The sequence below is a fragment of the Eretmochelys imbricata genome, chromosome 22, assembly GCF_965152235.1.
Source record: "Eretmochelys imbricata isolate rEreImb1 chromosome 22, rEreImb1.hap1, whole genome shotgun sequence".
Lineage (NCBI taxonomy): Eukaryota > Metazoa > Chordata > Testudines > Cheloniidae > Eretmochelys > Eretmochelys imbricata.
The window spans coordinates 14,549,629-14,568,965 of record NC_135593.1 but is presented as its reverse complement, the minus strand read 5'-3'; the positions used below and the strand labels follow the sequence as shown (position 1 = coordinate 14,568,965).

General features: G+C 57.8%; 1 protein-coding gene across 4 annotated transcripts in view; it reads right to left on the bottom strand.

The window, feature by feature from the left end:
- USP2 (ubiquitin specific peptidase 2) overlaps positions 1 to 18,394 on the bottom strand; it is a 50,964-nt gene extending 32,570 nt beyond the window's left edge. Inside the window, exons 1-2 of one of the 4 annotated variants that reach the window (XM_077839917.1) lie at positions 17,654 to 18,394; positions 3,696 to 3,713 (exon numbers count right to left, since the gene is read on the bottom strand). In XM_077839917.1, the coding sequence (XP_077696043.1) occupies positions 3,696 to 3,713; positions 17,654 to 18,394 (759 nt within the window). Of the gene's footprint in view, positions 1 to 3,695; positions 3,714 to 4,180; positions 4,558 to 17,635 lie in introns of those variants that run through there. The other 3 variants (XM_077839915.1, XM_077839916.1, XM_077839918.1) reach the window with 3 other exon arrangements.
- Positions 18,395 to 19,337: the final 943 nt, after the last annotated feature.

Genomic DNA, 19,337 nt, shown 5'->3' with positions numbered 1-19,337 from the left:
TGCTCCAACTGGTAGGTCTCCAGTAGCATGAGCTCCCTTTCAACAATACCCTGTCATCCCCAGCTAGAACAGCCAGAGCAGAAAGGCATCTCTTGCAGAGACAAGTGACAGACTCCAGCAGCTGGGCAAGTTCAAAGTGACATGCATCCTGGCCATGTTACCAGAAAGAACAAGAGAGCAGGGGCAGGCAGAGAAACAGGCAGTGCTGGGACCAGGAGCCAAACCCATGGGAGCAGAGAACTATGGGATCAAACAGATGAAACAGACATGGCAGGGAAAGGACTTGGACAAGGCACTAGTCAGTTGCAGAACTGGGGATAGAACCCAGGAGTCCTGATCCCCCATACTGCACCGTAAGTGCTAGATACCACTCCTTCCTAGGGCAGAGGCTAGAATCAGGAGCCCGGACTCCCATCCCTGTGCTCTCACTGCTAGCCTGGCCTGCCCCTGCAGGCAGGAGGAGGAGAGCTGGGAGCCCATGGGTGTGAGGTGGCAGAAGGCTGGGCTATGACTCTGTAGCTCTCCAGACACCAGCACCATGCAGTACCCAGGAGGTTAAGGAAGAGACTCTCACCCCCCACCCCCTGTGAAGCTTAATGTCAGTGACGTTACCCCCCCAAGCAGTGAGAGCACTGTGCCAGCAGCTCCAAAATAGCAGCGGCTGGCATGTGTGTGGGAGGCCCCAGCAACAGCCCAAAATAACCCAGCTACAATTACACATGCTGCTTAGTGACAGCACAGGCGTCACAAGCCAAGTCCCCTTGGGGAGCGGGGCCAGGTCACCCTTGCAGGCTGCCCCTATGCAGTCCCTGCCCGCTGCCCTTCAGGCCCTGCCCTGCTCACAACCAGGGCGCCTGGGCAGGTGATGGTGGACCCAAATCTGATCTGAGCACAGCAGGATCCTCCTCCGCACAGAGGCACCTCGCCAGGGCTCTAGCAGTGCCATTGCTGCCAGCTGGGGGCCTCCAGTGATGTGAACTTCCCCACAGCAGTGCCCTGTCACTGCCAGCTAGGGGGCTGCAGTGATGTAATTCTCCCCACAGCCGTGCCCTGCCGGTCCCAGACACTCCTCACCCTGGCTCCAACCCTCTTTAGACACGTTAACCATCTCTCTTTCAGGGCAACTCCTGCTCTGGCCCTGAAGCACCCAGCAAAGCCAAGAGCCCCTCACGATTAGGCCCCAGGGATGCTGGAGAAGTGAGGAATGCCCATGTCTGGGCTCACCCCTCCCTTTGTCCCTGGTGGATTGGACTGGCCGGCTGTCCCCTCTCTCCCACTGCTGAGCGTGAGCTGAAGTCGGGTCAACACCCGCTAAGTAGCACGATAAATGGGGACAAGCCCCAGGGCAGGATACACCTGGGATCTTGCCAGAGGCCTGCTGTGCGGCTACCATGCAGGGAAGCACCAACAGGTGCTTCTTGCTACTTCAGAACTGAATGCTGATAAATTGGTGCAGCCCATCTAACTCGCGCCTGAATCAGCTGCAGGAGACAGGCCACAACATTGCCTGACACCAGTATGCAGCCTCCTGGCTGCTCTCCTCAGGTAGCCTCCGAACCCTGCAAGCTTCCCCTCAGCAGTGCCCTGACTCAGTGGGAGCTGGGCACCTGGTGAAGAACCCAGAAAGTGGTGACTGATCTGGCAGATAGTTATGGAAAAACTGACAAGTGGCCTCCTGGATTATCATACAGGAGAGAGGAGGTGAGGGGAATGAGCGAAGGGAGCGAGGCATGCATGCTGGCTGCCTCAGGTCATTGTAACGCTGCAGGAATTTGGCTGGGTCTGTGCCCTTATCAAAGGGGACTGATGCAAGTGGCAGGGACGGGGCATCTCCCATCCTACAGCCACCAGGGCCATATAATCACCTAGGTAGAACGGCGGGGCCTGGACGTGTGCTCTGGGGAGGAGCTCAGGGGATGACAGCCCAGGGGGAGCACAGACGGAGCTCATTTAACAGCTAGGGTGTCTATGCTGCTGGAAGGGCCCCATGCCTGGCCGGGCCTCTCCCCACAGTCCGCTGAGGCCCACTTTCCCCCCATCAAGGTGCACTCCCCATAAAGCCCCTCCTGGCTCCAACTACGGACCATCCCTGGTTGCTGCCCAGGAATTTGTCTCTCTGAAATCACGTGGGCTGGCTTTGGCCAGCTGGCTCTGCCCCTCAGCACAGGGGCTGGTGAGGCGGGCCGTGGGTGCAGAGGACGAGGAGGGAATGACCAGCAGAGAAGGCTGGAAGGACAGGGCGAGGGCAGCAGGCTGCGGCTCTGGTTGGGGTTGCATAGGGATGGTTCTCTCCTGCTCTTGAGCTCTCCTTTGGGGCCCTGACATACGACCAGCTTCCCCAGCCGCACGGGCTGAAGCTTGCTCCTCTAGTGCAGACTCAGGAACCAAGAGCGCCCTGGGAGGCGAGCCGAGCCAAGTGCTGCTCCCCGGCCATGGACAGGGAGCTCGCACAAGGCGAGCGGCGCTCGCCCTGGCACGGGAGTAGCCAGCAGCCTCTCCCCCCGCTCCCCACAGTGCCTCCTGCTGGGGAAAGGCCAGGACCAGGGTAGCTGGGAGCTCCCCTCCACAGCCCACACTGCTGCCCATTCTGTACTGGGAGACAGACCGCAAATGGAGCTGGAGCAGCTAATGTCCGTGTGCTGTGAGAGGGCAGCTTGCAGGAGATCAGCCGTGCCCCTGGAGTCCTGACCTCTGGCCCCCTTGGGCAGAGGCCTGATACTGCTGGGGAGCGATTGTACAGCATGTGCTCCTCCCCCATGATTCGATGCTGGCTAATCCCCCTCCCCTCCCCGGCCCTGGCCTTTATTTAGGACGTGGGCACGGCCCGGATGGGTGAAATCGAAGTGAGGGGCACGGACAGCAAAGGCAGAACCCAAGATGCCCCCATGCAGGGTTCACTGGGCTGGAGAGATCAGCCAGGACTGGCTCCTGTCTCTTGGCTGCAGGACACTCCCGCTGCCCCCACCCCGGTCTCTTTAGCCCCTCGGGTTTCCCTGCTGGAGCAGAACAGCGGGCACAGCGGCCCCAGCAGCACACGGGGAGCCACAGCGATGGAGCTACACCAGGGCAGGCGACTCTTACATAAGTTCCTGCAGGTTCACACCCCCTTTGCTCTCTCCATTCATCCCATCTAACCGAGGAGTGAACCTGCCCGGAGCCTCGGGGGCTACGGGTCCTGGCCGGAGGGGCCCCCGGGGCGCCCAGAGGGACTCCTCACACAACGGGCCAACGTCAGCCCTGGTTACACTTCACATGTATGGCCCAGGATTCTGCTTGTATGAAAGGGGACACTGAGGCACAGGGAAGGGGAAGAGACTTGGCCAGAAAAGAATCTAGGAGTCCGGTCTCCCACTCCCTCCCTGCTCTGGCCACTAGACCCCACTCCCTTCCCAGAGCCAGGGACAGAACCCAGGAGTCCTGACTCCCAGTTCCTCCATGCACCAGCCATGAGACAATACTTCCTCTCCCAACAAAAGCTGGAGAAAACTGTCTGACAAATTCTTTTCTGACAAACTAGCCTGCAGCCGTCACAAAGCCACAGCAGGGCTGATGTCCCAGCACAATAGACCCTCGCCCCCCTGCCAGCACCCTCCCTCCGGGTCAGTCTTCAGCAGGGGCAGGTCTGGGGAGGGCAAGGGCGGCTACAGGAGCATTAGAAGAAGGTCTGGGCCCTCTGGGATCAGCTGCAGGTGCACAGAGGTTCTCCTCCCAGGCTACCTGTTGCTGTCACAGGTAAGGCCCCGAGGGGCAGCCCTGCTCCTTGCCGAGCTAGGCAAGCGAGTATCCCCACCCCGTTATGGGGTAGGGGCAGGCTGGAACACAGAACACAGCGAGTCTGGGGCAGAGCCGGGAAAAGAACCCAGGCGTCCTGGCAGGAGGCTGCTGATCTCACTCCTAGTCCACCCTGTCTCTCACCCACACAACAGACCTGGCACGGGCAGCCAACAGAGCCTAGGCTCTGGGTGGCCAACCCAGCATGGCCAGCGCACCACCTGGGGGCGGGTGCAGGAGGGGGCGCCCTGACCCCGACAGCATTTAACACCATGCCAAGCAGGGGCATTGCCGGCAGCCTCCCCCATCCCCTGCCAAAGCTAAGGTGCAGGGCAGTGCCCAGGGGGGACGCAGGCCACCCCCGAAGACAGGACAACACAGGGCGGGGGGGGTGGGGGGGTCTCTCTACCTTGGTCTTGTTGAGAAGGAGCCCCACGAAGGTGGAGACCACCAGGGATCCCGGCACGGAGGTCCTGCCGGGGCGCAGCTCCTTGTGCAAGCCGGGGAAAGCGGGGGGCTCCTCGGGCACGGTGACGGTGTAGGAATTCCGCATGCTGCCCGGCTCCCGGAGTCAGAGCCCGGGCATCGGCACGGGGGGGGGGGTGGGCAGCTTCGGGGAGATCCCCCGGTGTCCTGGGCGTGGAAAGTTTGTGCTGCAGCCAGGCGCGCTGGCTTGGCCGCGGCTCAGCACGGCCAGGGCCAGGGACCTGCCTGCCCCCCCCAGCTGGGCGCTCTCCTCCCCGGCTCCCGGCGGCTTGCAAACTCCGCTGGCTCGCCGGCGCCGCCCAGCCCGGCCCCCGCCGCTCCGTGCAAGCCGAGCTGCTGACGGCACCGGGCGGGCTCTGACATCAAGACGGGGGAGGCGCATCCAGCTGGCTCCGGCGGCCCCCACGCCGCCACGGGCCGGGAAGGGGTAGCCGAGGGGGGCACGCGTGGGGCGGCTCTGCAGGGCTGCAGCAGCCCTGTCGCGCCGGGGGATTGAGGGTGAAAGGGCTCCAGGCTGCGGAAAGCTTCTCCGGCCGCCCGAAAGCCCTGCCCAGCACGCTGAGCACTATTGGCTCCTTGCCCGTCTGTCTCCAGCGCCTCGCTCCTGTTTGATCTGCCTTTGATCCGAAGCTCTCCGGGGCAGTGACTGTCTTTTTGTTCCGGGTTTGTACAGCCCCGAGCACAAGCTGGGTCACAACTGGAGCGCCTAGGCGCTACCGCCATGGAAAGACGCACTGAACTGGTTTAAAGCAGGCTTTCAACCTTTCCAGATTATTGGACCCCTTTCAGGAGTCTGATTTGTCTTGCGTAGCCCCAAGCCTCACCTCCCTTAAAAACAGGTTTCAGAGTCGCAGCCGTGTTAGTCTGTATTCGCAAAAAGAAAAGGAGGACTTGTGGCACCTTACAGACTAACTAATTTATTTGCATCCGATGAAGCGAGCTGTAGCTCGTGAAAGCTCATGCTCAAATAAATTGGTTAGTCTCTAAGGTGCCACAAGTCCTCCTTTTCTCCCTTAAAAACTAATTGCTTACAAAATCAGACCTAACAATACAAGAGTGTCACAGCACACTAGTACTGAAAAATGGCTTGCGTTCTCATGTCTACCCTCTACTTACAAAACAAATCAACTGGAATATAAATATTGTACTTACATTTCAGTGTACAGTGTATAGAGCAGCGTAAACAAGTCATTGTCTGTAGGAAATTTTAGTTTCTTGTGGTGCTTTTTATGTAGCCTGTTGTAAAACTAGGGAAATCTCTAGATAAGTTGATGTACCCCCAGAAGAGCTCTGAGAACCTCTACGGGTACATGTACCCCTGGCTGAGAACCACTGGCTTAAACCAGGGCAACTCTGACAATTAAATAGACTAGCATCTGACTTAGAGCAATTTTGCCAGTGTTAGTAAACATAGTTTTCTGACACAGGAAAGTGACCCCAATATAACTTAAAATGCGAGACTTTAAACCATTTCGTTAACCTGGTGCCAAGGGCCATGTAGATTGTATTAGGATTTAAATGAGGCTTAGTGCAGTTTAGTTTATGTCCGTTAGCAATAAAAGAAGCCCCTCTTCTATTGAACACCCAGCTTTCTGCACTAGTTTAATTAGACAGGTTGAAAAGCTGATTCAGGACAGTCTGGTGCAACTTTTCCATGCAGAGGAGTCTTACAAGGAGCAAGTTAAAGTGACAGAATGGATATAAGAGTGGCCACACAGAGGTTTGTATCCATTTTCAAACCAGTTTAAGTGAAACCAGTGCAACTTGTGGATGGAGACAAGCCCACAGGGGGTGTAGTTCTGCTCTTGGGGGGACTCCTGTTTTAGGGCTTGGCAACGCTCGGACAGCTGGTTGTGCCAACAGAGACTCATTAGATGGAGCTGAACTGCTATTTCTCAGTACATTTTTGGTCTCCACATTTTTTGTAATTATTTTCTAATTTTCTTTCTTTTTTCCGCACTAGTAGGAAACAAACCCCAACCCAAATCCTCATGCTATTTATTCCCTTTTTAACAGTCACTGAACCTGTGATTCAGAAATAAAACTGTAATATTGCCTCCAGTATGTCCATGTACTACTGTCCTCTGCTGGATTAAATCAGAACGGCACAGCTGTGTGCCATAGGCCCTGCTTATAGTGAATGGGGATTCTCCTTCGGCTCAGAAAGATGGGCCTGGGCTAGCGGGAGGAATGGGGTTCCATCTTGACTGCTACTGTGCACTTCCAACTGGCCACAGATTTGCTACATTTAGCACTTGTGCAAAATAGGGCTCAATCCTGAAGCTGTTACTCAAGCAAAACTGCCCCAGGCCCTAATGGGAGCTCTGGCTAAGCAAAAACAAAAGGCGCAAGCTCTCCTCTAATCTGTGTATAAGGAGCCCATCACTGTGGTATCCCACGAGAGCCGACTGTGAGGCAGGTAAATATTATTAGCCCCATTTCCAATCTGGGGAAACTGAGGCACAGGGAGGAGCAGTGACTTGCCTGAGTTTCTGCAGCGAAGGCAGTAGCAGAGCTGGGCAGAGAACCCAGGTGTCCAGACTGCAGGGGCATGTTCAGGAGCACAGCTCTCTCAATCACAGTAATACAGTTCTGTGTTAGTCTGTTAACTGACTGACTGCCAGGCGGGTGGGCTGATAGAAAGCACAAGGGGCTGCATTTACATAAGAGCGCCATGGATCAGGTGTCTTTACCTTCTGTTCTGGGTAAATTTCCACTATTAGCCTCAGCATGTTTTCCTCCTGGGTATTTGGAAGAACAGATTGACAGTTTCTGCCCAGCACAAACTGGCTTTCAAGCCTCCAGCTGACACTAAGCAGCGCGGCTCACGTGAGCGGCCCAAGTCCAGCACGCGGGCCGGCCTCCTAATAACCACACTGGGTGAAGCACAGAAGCCACCCCCCTCCGATTACCCCACTCCAGGAGTCAGGGATAGGAGAGGCCCAGGGTGGTTGTTATTTTCATGCTAATTGCTCCAAAACCAAGGTAGCCTCCTCCATCCCCAGATTGAGGCTTCTGCAGAAATGTTCTGGGGGAGCTAACTATAGGTTGGAGGATGAGAGGAGGGCACTATTTCTGGCAGCTTTAAAAATACCTAAGGCAGCGCCTTGCAGTGTTCATCTGCAGGGGACTTAGATTTCCTCATCGAAGTGTGACAGTCATTTAATTTAACACTGTGTGTATATACACACACACAGTATACTGTACACAGACACATACGCAACATGGACACAAATGCCTACCCTTGCTCCCAACTCACAGCCGACAGTGTACACACACACACACACACTGCATACACAGAGGTCTGCACTCTGCACCCCCTGTACGTAGGCTTGGCAGAATTCAATTCTTTTTACATCATTTGAGTGGTACTGTCAGTTTCTTTTTAAACTTCTAACATTTTGTATCTGTTTCAATTGTCAAAGTTGTGGGAAATTATGGGGAGGGGAACAATAAGTATTCTATGACAGTCGACGCTGGGTTTCAGAAAATCTGTCCATTTCAGTGACTATAGATTGAAATGTATTTTCATCAGTTTGTGGGTGTGTGGCGAAATGAATGTTTACCAACAAAAATCTAATCCTTCCAAGCTAAAGTATACTGTCTACACCCCCCCCACCACATGTACACATGCAGTGTACACACATTCACATGCATAGTATATAGACACACACTCTGTATACACACAAACTGCCTACACAGGAAGACACACACAAACAAAAGTGTACACTGTATACATACACGCACGCTGTATAAACAGATGCACACCAAATCACCGGGAAGACCAGGTCAAACCCAACCATGCAACGTGAAAGCCAGACTCCGAAGGATTCCTGTGACAGAGGGTCCACCCTAGCAGGACTGTCCGTGCACCGTGATAGCAAAGCTGGAGTGGACCCACGCTAATACAAACTGGCAGATCACGCACTAGACATGGAAAATGGGAGATGGCGCAAAGCCAGAGAAGAGTGACCATGCAACCAACGAGCCAGGGGTGAGATCCGAAGAGAGGAGGCAGGGGTGCTACATGGTGGAGCTGCCTGTCACCTGCTCAGGTGAGTGCAGAGCGGGAGATGAACCCCAGACACCCTGAGATGGCTCGTGCAGGGAGAAGAGTCAGTGGAAGCTCCAATCACTCCCACGGCAGCTGGTTCACCCACAAACTCCCTGGCGACGTCCCCATGAGGGCATCAGGGTGTGTGGGGGGGGAGGGTGGGGGGGGGTGGAAAGGGATGGCAGATATTTTCCAAGCAGCCCCAGAAAGCAGGGGGCACATGAGCCCCAGCTTTGCCCTCCAGGCCATGCTCGGAGTGTCAGCCAGTTGGCTCTCAGCCACGCTAGTGTTTTCTCTGCACTCCCAAGGGCAGAGGATTTGCCTGGTAGTGCCAAGCCCTCCCTCCCCCTGGCCAGCTTAGGCCTCCCGCTCTAGATGCTCTTGCCTCTCTTGTGTTACGCAGGCGTAGAGAGCACTGACCCCCAAGTTGGGCCGGAGTCACCCACCAGAACTGGGGGGAGCCAGGCAGGGCGCCCCCAACGGAGGTCTGGGAACCATTCTGGGCTGGTGGTGCCCAGGGGCCAGGCTGCTCCAGCTCAGCAGGTCCCACAGCATGACAGGGGTCATTATGAGATGGAGCGCCTGGGGGTGAATACTTTACCCTCCTGGCCCCAACTCACACTGTGCAAACGCACGCTCCCAGGCAGCTTCCCACTCTGCCGGCAGCTCTGCAATGAGCCATCAGCCGCGGCGACAGCCTAAGGCCAGAACCAAGGGACGCAACCCACCCCCTTCCCCAGAGCTTGGGGCCGGTTCCCCTCCAGACCTAGGTCCAAATGGACCCATCTCCCATCCCAGCAATGCAAAGAACAAGTCAGTAAAGAGACACCACAAACCTGGCTCAGGGGCTGGGGAATACGACATGTGCCCTTTCCCCTCTAGCGGGCACCAGCTTCAATCTGGTTACAGGTGGAGAGGACTGGTTGGCTTGGGCGAGTGGGGCATGGGATATGGGACCCTTCCCCTCCGGGGCACTGGAGCCAGTCGCAGCTGAAAGTTGTTACTCATTGTAGGGGACAACCTGTGCAGAGCAGAGCGGCCGCTGCATCCCTAGACCCCGCAGTTTCATGCTGTCCCATCCCCCCCACCCTCAGGGGGTACATGAGGGTTTGCCATGTCCCTCGCTGCCAGTGGGGTAACAGGAGCCAGGGCCATAAGCACACAGCTGTGGCGGCTGCCGGAATCCAGAGAAAGGCCCCTGCGACTCAGCTGACGACAGGCTTCCCGGAAGCCGGGTTATTGATCGAACGCAGCTGGGCTGTGTGTGATCCCAGAGGGGAGCCGAACCCACAGCCCCAGGAGCTGTCGCAGGGGGCAAGACGGGGCGGGCAACATGCTGACCCCGTCGTCCCCACTCTCCCGGGGCCCTGGTGCAGCTCCCAAGCAGTGACCTTCCCAGGAGAGGATGCCAAGAGCCAGCTGGCAGTAAAAGGCCAATGGGTTCAGGCACTGGCTGCAAGCCAGTCCCAGGAGCTGGTTGGGACGGAAGCGTGAGCAGCTGGCGGCAAGTTTATGGGTGGCTGCAGCCACCGGATACTCAGTTCACCTGATGTTCTGGGCAGTTAATGGGGCCGCACAAGTCCGGGAGCTCGACCAGCACAGCTGGGAAGCAAAGGGTGCCCTGCCATCCGGCCCCCTCCGCGGGAGCTGACTGACCGCCTTGCCCTTTCACCCGAGACTCCCAGAGCACTGAAAGGATGTTCGTTCAAGAAGCTTCACAGCTGGGGCCAGGTTGTTGTCCCCAGTGGCAAGGTAAACGGAGGCATGGAGCACTGCAATCACATGGTCAGGGGCAGAGATCAAGACTAGAACTTAGGAGTCCATGCTGCTTTACCACTGGACAACACTCCTTTCCAGAAACAAGAACAGGATCTGGGAGCCCTGACTCCCGTGCCTCCTGCTCTAGCCATTAGACCACACTCCCCTTCCATCGCCAGGAACTGAACCCAGGAGTCCTGACTCCCAGATTCTTGCTCTAATAACTCCTATGATCTTTGCTTTCCACCACCCAACATCCTAAGTAGCCCAGGCTGAGGTTGAGGGGGAAACGGCCCGGGGACCGTGTAGCCAAGGGAGTGCAGCTTCAAAGACGCAACGGCTCCAAAGTGACCGCAAGCAACCAGCGTGACCCACGCCTCCCGGTTAATGGAGCAGAACCGATCGGAAACCTGGGCTGGCAGCCTCTCCTACCCCTCTCCACAAGCCGCTTCCGGCGCTTTGTGTTTGTGGTTTAATTATTATTTATGATTTTGCTTCTTGGCTCGGAAAAAAAAATAAGACCGGAAAACAGCAGAGAACATTAAACTATCAGTGAGCACTATAACCTCCGGCCAGGACAGCTGCCCCCACACTGCACCTCCTGGTCACCCCCCGCCCCGACTAGTACCATCTACATGCCATCATGCCTACGCCCCAAAACCTAGAGCAGGGCTACAGCTGGGCACAACTTCCAATTGAAACCTTTTTGGGTGAAAAATGCAGATTTGGGTCGACCAAAACACTTCACAACTTTGTGTCGATTTCGGGACGTTGTTGACGGGGGGGGGGGGGGGGGGGAGGGGAGAAGGGGGAAGAAAAAAACAGTGGGGAAAAAAAATTCCCAAAAAACCAAACTGTTTTGACCTTTCAATTCAAAACGACCTTCACTTATCTATATCTATATATATATATAAGTAAATAAATAAATAAATAAATAAAAACGGGGGTGGGGGGGAATAAAGCCCAACATCAACATTTAAAAAAAATTTTGTTTGATTCACGGAAAATGTCATTTTCGATTTAACTTGAAACAATTCCCCCCCTGTTTTTCAGACTTGCCAGCGAACAGAAAAATCCATTGCTCATACAGCTCTAACCAAAAGCTTGCTGCTCTGGAGAGGCTCTGACTCATCGCAGGAGGTGGGCCAGGGTCCGGGCTAAGGTCACCATTAAGAACGTACTACGTGTTTTGTTCTAACCCAGTAAACACTAAGGCACTGCCTGGGAAAAGCCGATTGGGATCACAGAGTGGGAGAAAAGGGTGCTCAGGACCAGGGTGACAGAGGGGAGGGAGTCCCTGGATCAGGATGGATTGTAACAGGCATCTGGGGCGAGCCCAGGACACAGGAAGGAGCCTGAAGACAGACTTCTCCTGCCCACCATGCCTGTGTACATGAAAAAGCAGACGTAACCCCATTCCAGGCTCCGGGGAGGAGGTGGGAACGGCCTACCTGCAAAGCGCAACAAATGGGGAATGACACTGCCTGCAGAGGACATCTGATGGGGGGCCTGTGGGGGACCCAGTCAGGCCTCTGAAACCCCCCCACCCCAGTAAATGATCCCCCGCAGGGAGGGGAGAGGCCCCCACAGCTGCCGGATTGTGTCACACACTGCATAGACAGTGGTGGCAGGCGTGAGGCCTAGGGTCCCGAGAGACAGGTCGGTCAGTGCCACACGTAATCCATACCCCATTGCTTGGAGGGGAACCCAGAGCCTGAGTGCAGCCCACTGAGTCAGGAGTTCAAACTTCCCTGACCCTCTGTTCTAGCCATCAGACCGGGTGCTGCAGCCTAGCGGACACCCCAATGCTGCTGTGCGGGAGATGTGTTTGGAATGAGGGGGGGTGGGGGAATGACACCTACTCCTCCCCACACCAGCCATGAATGTAGTGGGAGCTACAGAACTGCCAGGAGAGAGGGAGAGCTGGGTGCGCGTGGTGACAGATCAGACAGACGCTGCTCCTGACTCTCTGCTACCTTGTCTCGTCACTGGCACCTGTGCAGAGCAGGTCCAGAACAAAGCCCCCCTGCCTGGGCCCCCACATGCCGGTGTCAGCGGTTACATGGAGCCGGTAGACCCAGACCCAAGTGCTCTGCAAAGCATCCAGCCCCAAGAGCAGCCGCGCTCTCCCACCCCCTGGCAGACGGACTGTGTGTGGCCAGCCATGTGTTGGAGCCTGCAGGGAGGCGACTAGAGCCTGGCATCAGGATTTGCCTTCCCCGCAACTTGGCCAGTGGCTCCTCCCAGTGCTGGTCATGCCCGGCTGCACCCCCTCCCATCCTGCCCCACGGCTGAGGCCGGAGTTCTGAACTGTTCCCAGCTACACGGCGGTGGGGGAGATGGGACAGGAGAGGATAAATAATCGGCTTTTATGCTCTCAAGGGCCTCACAGGTGATAAACGCAAGGATCCCTCACCTACTGCTGAATGCAGCTGTCTCTGGGGTGGACCATGGAAGGAGGGCACGTAGGGATTTTGACCAAGAAGCACAGGGCAAACCTGTGGCTCTCACACAAAGCTGCACCAGGGAGGAGCAGGGCTTTGACGTGCTGGCCCCAGAGTCCTGCGCAGGGAGGGGACTGTGTGTGATTCCCTGGGGAGGAGAAGGGCCAAGCTGGCCCTGCCAGGGTTCGCCCCTGTGGTTCCAGAGATGCTGGAGAAGCTGTCCCCTCTGGGAGAAAGGGCAGTAAGAAAGAGGACAAGAGCTGAAATAAGAGAGAAAGTAATGGTGGGAAAGTCAGACACAGAGACTGGAGGATTAAGGAGGGATTAAGCCTGTTATGTAATGTCCCTGGTGGGGACCTGCCAGCAAGGGCTGGAGAGAACCTGCCCCAACTCCGCTCCCCAAGCCAGGCTCCTGCACATGGCAAGACAGGGTCAGTCTGGGAGGGGAAGGAAAGAGCTGGGAGGGGGGTTTCTCCTATTTCTGTGCATGCCAGGGAACTGCACAGATCAGTGCAGGCACCCCTTGCGCTCGAGCAAGGCTCAGCCTCAGCCCGAGGCAGGGAAAGGGCTGAGCCCAGCTGAGCATGGTGCCAGTGGGCAACACTGCAGGGGAGACTGGCCCTGGCAAGCTGCAGCCCTGCACGCTGGGGTGTGAGCTAGTGTTGGTGTGCGGGGCAAAGCTGTACACGCGGTTGCTTATGCGAATGCCTCAGCCAGTGCCCGCAGTGCAATGCCTGGACGAAAGAAATCAACAGCCTGAAAACCCTCCTCTTGCCACTCAGGGGTAGACCACCAGGCAGGAAAAGGGGAGTCCCCCAGACTCCTGACCGCTCTCGTCCACTTCCAAGCCTCCAGGACTGGGGCAGGACAGCACAGACCTGGGTTTGCATCTGTGCAGGGCAAGAAAACTGCAGCGTCCCCACCTGCCTGACCAGGGATGTATTGGGGGCTGCTGGAGGCCCCCCAGAGGAGACAATTCCTGGATACAGCTGGGCATTTTCAGGCAGCTTCCCCAGTCCTGCCCCCCCAGATCAGCCCTGGAGCCCAGACACTCTCGTACTCAGCCATGACCTGACGCCTACGGCTGCCCCATCCCGTGGTGTAAGACAGCCTTGGGGCGGGGGGACGAGCCGACATCCCAGCAGCAAGAGGGCTCTGAACATCCCAGGCAGGGACTGAGCCACCCGGCTGCAGACTCACTCACCAGGACTCTGAAACCTGACCCCCTTGGCACTGCAGCCCCACGGACCGGCCCTGAGCTTGCCTGACTCCTGCCTTGCCCCGCCGCAGCCAGTTCCTTCCTGGTTGGTTGTATAACCACTGGGTGGAGATCAGGCCCAGAGTCTCCACTGAGCTTCTCCAAGGCCCCAGGGGCATGCACACCAGGGTTAAACACCTCAGAACACTTCTAGTGGACAAATAGCCACTGACATCAGCCAGTGGCCTCTCAGGATGGACTAACCCACGGGGGCATTGGCTAGCAGCCCTCCGGGTAGGTCCCAGTCACATCACAGCCTCAGTACTGTAGGTGCCTCCCCTACGCGGCATAAGCTAAGCACTAAGGCCCAGAAACCAGTGGGATTGGGAGCCTCAATACCTTTGAGGATCTGGGCCCAAGTGCTTAGGGTCAGGGAGCTGGAGCAACGCGGGTCCTCGTCTCTCCCCCGGCCCAGCTGGTGGTGGCCGCTGTCGGAGGCTGATCTCTGTGGAGCCCGGGCAGCTCCTGTCTTCCTATTGGGGCTATTTTTGGTGCCTGTTACCACTGCCAGGGGCCGGGAGCCACACCTGCTGTGGCAGGCTTTTGCCTGATATCTGCAGTGAGAGAACAGGAGGGATGTGGTTGATGGGGCCGCCCCAAGCAGCTGGATTTTGTTACTGCTCTTCCCAAAGCAATTTCCCCTCAAATACAGATGTGATCCCCGAGTTTAGAGCCCTGGCCCAGCCGCTGGAATTTAGGGCAGGGTGGGGGCCAGGGGTGCACAAGATTCCCCCCTCCCCACACAGCTGATTCTCAGGATCTCTCTCCACTTGTCCAGCTCCTTCTACAAACCCATAGTGAGAAAACAGAGCCCCCTGGGCAAGGGGGGCAGAACTTGTATGAAAGCAAAGCAGCTTGAAGCTAGTCACCGTCTCTTAGCCCAATCCCAAGGCCCAACGGCAAGTCCCAGGCCCAGGGCCCTTTACTCAGCCAGTCTCGTTTCCCCTGGGGAGGAAGGGCAGAGAGGGACAGAAAAAGCGACCAAGGGGCTGAGACGAGATCTTGGAATGAAATCCAAGTGGAAAATTACCAGTCTGGTCCCATGTGCTCACATGATGGGCTGTGGGCGTGGGAGGCTCAGCCCTGGGCTGGGGCTTTGGTGACATGACGTCTCTGATCTGTACCCAGGGTATTAAATGCTCCACTGCCCGCGTCACAGTTCACCAGAAACCAGCAGCCAGGGAAATGCCAGAGAAGGCTGCTGCTCCCTCCCTGGCTAAAAAGTCCCTTGCCTAATGGTGCCACTGAACGGATCCATTGTCCCATACAGCCGAGGCATCTCAGCAGAGAGGAAAGGGACTGGATATTCCCAGTGACAGTCACATGAGAACAGGGCCGTGGAGAGAAATTTGGGTCTCTGGTACATCATGTTTGCTTCCTATTTCACTTAATTTACATGCACGTTACAGATGTTTTGGGGCCCCAGTACAACTGTCCACCTGTTCTCCCTCTCATCAGCTCTGCATGGGAACCCTGTTTTCTGGTCCAGGTGCCCAGCCCCACGGCCTCTGGGATAAGTAGGGCACAGGAAGCTCCAACATGGCACAGCTGGGAGGGGTGCGGTTGGGTTCTGGAAACAGGACTGTGTCCCCATCTTGCACTGTACAGTAACTGGCACACACCAAACCAGCCGCCCCAGATGGGCGTCTCCAGCTGCAAGCGCTGCCTGGTCCATGCCAGACAAGCAGGGCTGATTGGGGTGATTCGTGACAGCAAAGAACGGACTGGGCGGGGGCCAGAGGCAGCGGGTGCAGGTGTGGTGCAAATGTCTCACATACAGTCCTGCCCGGCTGCATCTCCTGCCACTCCAGTCCTTGGCGTCCCACGCACAGCTCTGCCAATGCCCCTCCCTCCTGACCTGCCCTCTCCCCAGCCTGCTGTGACCACAGCTCCAGAGCCAGCGGTTTAGGCTTCCCGAACACCCAGAAACGGGCAGCACAGACCCGCTACCGGTGGGATGATGAAGGGGTTGCTGCAACGGCACAAGGATGCAGCATCAGGGGAGCAGCAGAAGGGGATGGGTTTGACCCCCCAGCTGCCCCAGGGCAGCCACAGTGCGAGGATGTCTGGCTGGACTGGGTCCCTGGAACAGGACTCCCGGAAGAACCTGGCCCTGCACAGCCTAGGCCAGAGGGGGAGGCTTGGAAGCCAAGGGGTGAGTTGGCTACGCGGCTCAGTGCCCCTAATTAGGTCTCTGTGTCCATCTCGCATTCTCTCCCGGACTCCAATCCCCAGAGTTTACAGAACAGGTATAATTGCTTAATATCAGCTTTGGCACGCGCGCGCAGACAAACACACACACGCAGCACGTCAACAGGCAGCTGAGAAGCGCTCAGGGCACGCCTAGAAATCTCTCAGGAGTATGCCACGGCAAGAACCCAGGGCCCCCTCTCTGCCCTGCCTCCTCCCAGGGATCCGTGCACGGGGAGGGTGAGTGAAGCTGGGGCTCAGGGGAGGATCCGCGGGATTCTCTCCATTCCGACAGCAGACCCTAAGGCACCAGGGGCTGCCAGAAACTAGCCACCCCGACCAGGGTCTGGGCCGCGTGTGACGAGCTAACAGGTTTCATGTGTAACACCTGGCCAGCAAGAAGCAGGTGCCCTACCACAGATCACAGCTGCCCCAAGCACGCTCTGTGCCCTGGGATGGAGCCCACAGACCTCAGGTCCCACCCCCGCAGCCATGGGCCGTCCTTCCCGTGGGTGATGAGAACCAGATCAAAGGATTGAAGGGGGTGGGGGCATTGGCACTTCCCCCACCCCCACTTCCAGCTGTGCCCCCGGGTACAAACCCCTCCTCATTGTGAGTGAGCAAGGGATGCTGTGAGCAGACCCCAGCCCGAAACCTCACTGGGATGAGCCAATCCTGCCCATTCCCTCTACTATTGGAGGGGAAAAGACACATGAAGGGGCTTGGGTGGTTTAAAGCCCAAAGGCACTGGAAATCCAGCCCACCCCTCTCCCGAGGGAATGTGAATCTGGGAGGTGCAGCTTGGGATCAGGGACTCCCCATCCTCCCCCCCCGCCGCCCCATAGACAGGGTAGCTCAGTTTCTATGCACCACCCATTCAGTCCTTAGCCTCACTGCCCAGATTGCCAGTAAGGGGGCCGGGCAGTGTCAGCAGTGAGGTGGTTTCAGTGATGGGAACTCGACCGAGCTGATGACTTCACAGCACACGGGGGTGTTTGTGAGGTATCTTTGCACCATTTGATAATTCCACCTAGCTCTTCTCGAGCACGCTCATCAGCAGCTCTCAACGCACTTTACCACAGGGGTCTGTATCATTCTTCCCAAGGCACGGGGAGGTTAAAGTGACTTGCCCAAGGTCTCCCAGCAGGCCAGCGACAGAGCTGAGAATAGAAGCTGGGTCTCTCCTAAGCCCCAGTGTTCTACCCACTAAGCCACACCACCCATCTGAGCCAGGCCGGCTGGAGACCGCAGTTCACAGAGACCCAGGGTGGATCAGCCACTGGCAGCAGGATGTTTTGTTCCAGCCCCATCAGTGAGTCCAGCCGGGCTCACACCCACTCGGCCGCATGCCTGTGGGGCTGCATCACCCCGAGTTGCCCCCACCCAGCTATAGGCTGAGCTATAGCTCAGGGGGGGCATGCACAGCATTTGGCTCCAGGTGTGGCTTCTTCTCAGTGTCTGTGGGGCTCAGGTTTGGGGGTGGGGAACAGCTGCGAAGCTTGGATCAGGAGGTGGATTTGGTTCAGGCTGCTCTATTCTTGGGCCTCCTCCCAACACTTCACCTGCTCTTCCACCTGTGCCCCATGGGCAGCCTCTCTCCTCCCTGTCCCTGCTCCCCATCAGCAGCCCTGCGAGGTTACTTGCCCCCCCCCCAAACACACGAGATCCCCGCGCCAAGCCGGCAGCACCTACCGAGGGGTCCCTGGCTGGGGAGTCTGTCCGGCTCTCACTCCTCTCCCATGGCTGGCTGGGGCAGCGGCTGTTGGGCCGGAGCATAGGGGTGAGCACTTCTTGGGTGGGACTGCGGGAGCAGCCGGGGGTGCGGTTGTCCTTCCTGCTGCAGGACTCCAGGTACTCCTTGACGTACTCGGAGCGGCTGGCGGCCTGATACAGGCTCTGCAGGGCACAGAGCTCCTGGCGGTTGCGGGCGAGGAGTGGGGTGCGGGTGGGTGAGTCCAGGCGGTAGGGTTCGGAGGTGTGCAGCCCGGCGAACTCCCGCGCCAGGTCCGAGTGGCTGCTGGACTTCTTGCGGCTGAGCGTGGATGGTGTCGCCATGTAGCTGGTGGGGCTGCTGGTGGTGCCGGTGTAGGCATAGCACGCTCCCCCGCTCAGGCCCCCGCTGCCCAGAGGCCTGGCCAGCATGCGGCCATAGCTCGGGCTCAGCCTGATGCTGGACTCTGGGCACAGCGCCAGACGGCCCGCATCGTAGCTACTGGTCGGGGAGGTCCCCGAGGTCCGCAGCCGGCTGGAGGGCAGATAGCTGCTGGGGGGGCTCGGCTTGAAGCTGACCTTGTCCTTGTCCGGGTAAGAGGCGACAAAGCTGGAGCCATAGGAAGAGTAGGAGCCGTAGCTGGTGGGGGATTTACTGTAGGAGGAGGCGGGGTAGCGGGAGGTGTCTCCATAGCGCTTCAGCGGGGAGGAAAGCTGGGACATCCTGGAGACCGGGGCTCCGGGGGCACCGCTGGTGGCATTGACTGCAAAGCAAGAGCACAGTGGGCACCTTGAGTCCCTGCCCCAATGGCACCCGCCCCAACACGCTGCACACACCCTGCCCCAGGCTTGGAGGCTGCCCTGGGGACAGACAGGGGCTAGAGACCTGGAATCCCCCCCTCCCCCACATATTGAGAAAAGGCTGGAGACCCCTTATGAGCCAGCATTCGGGGCAGGAGACCCCTGCTGTGGGAGCATGGAGGTGACTTGGCCAATGTAGCTGTGGGAGACTTAAAATCTCTGGACGGGAGAGACAAACATCCCTCTCCAACTGCCGGGGAGAAAACCCCCTGAGCCGGTCACCGGAGGGGCTGGGATGCACAGGGGCAAGGCCCAGCAGGCCCCACAGCGGGGACGCACCAGCTGGTTGGAGCCCTGTGCTGAATATGGCCAAATCCTATGCACAGCAGCGCGGGCCCACTCCATGGCAGCGGGACCTGGCTGTGTGAAGCCAAGTCCATCAGGCGCCCCGTATCCTGAGGGCTGGCAAGGGTAGGAGCATGGGGTAGGCTCAGGAGTGGCACAGCTGGGTTCTAGAGCGGGTTATGGCGGGTGGGATGGAAAGGGGGATGTACTTGTGTGGGGGCAGACAGCAGAGAGGGGCCAATAGGGGGTTGGGATCCAATCCAAACCAAGCCCCCTTCCTAAGTCCCCAGTGCTGGGGTGGGGCAGGTGCTCAGCACGGAGGGCGAGTGGAGCAGACTGAGCCGCGCAGTCCCCACAAACATGAAACCCACTGACCCCACGGCAGGGAAGGAACCACCTTTTTATGGGGCTGCATTTTAGACCCACTTTGCGCTGGGGCCAACGGCGACCCAACGTGCAGGGCAGGGTCACCCACTCAGAGGATGATGAACTAGGTGACGCCATAATGCCCCAGGCCCTT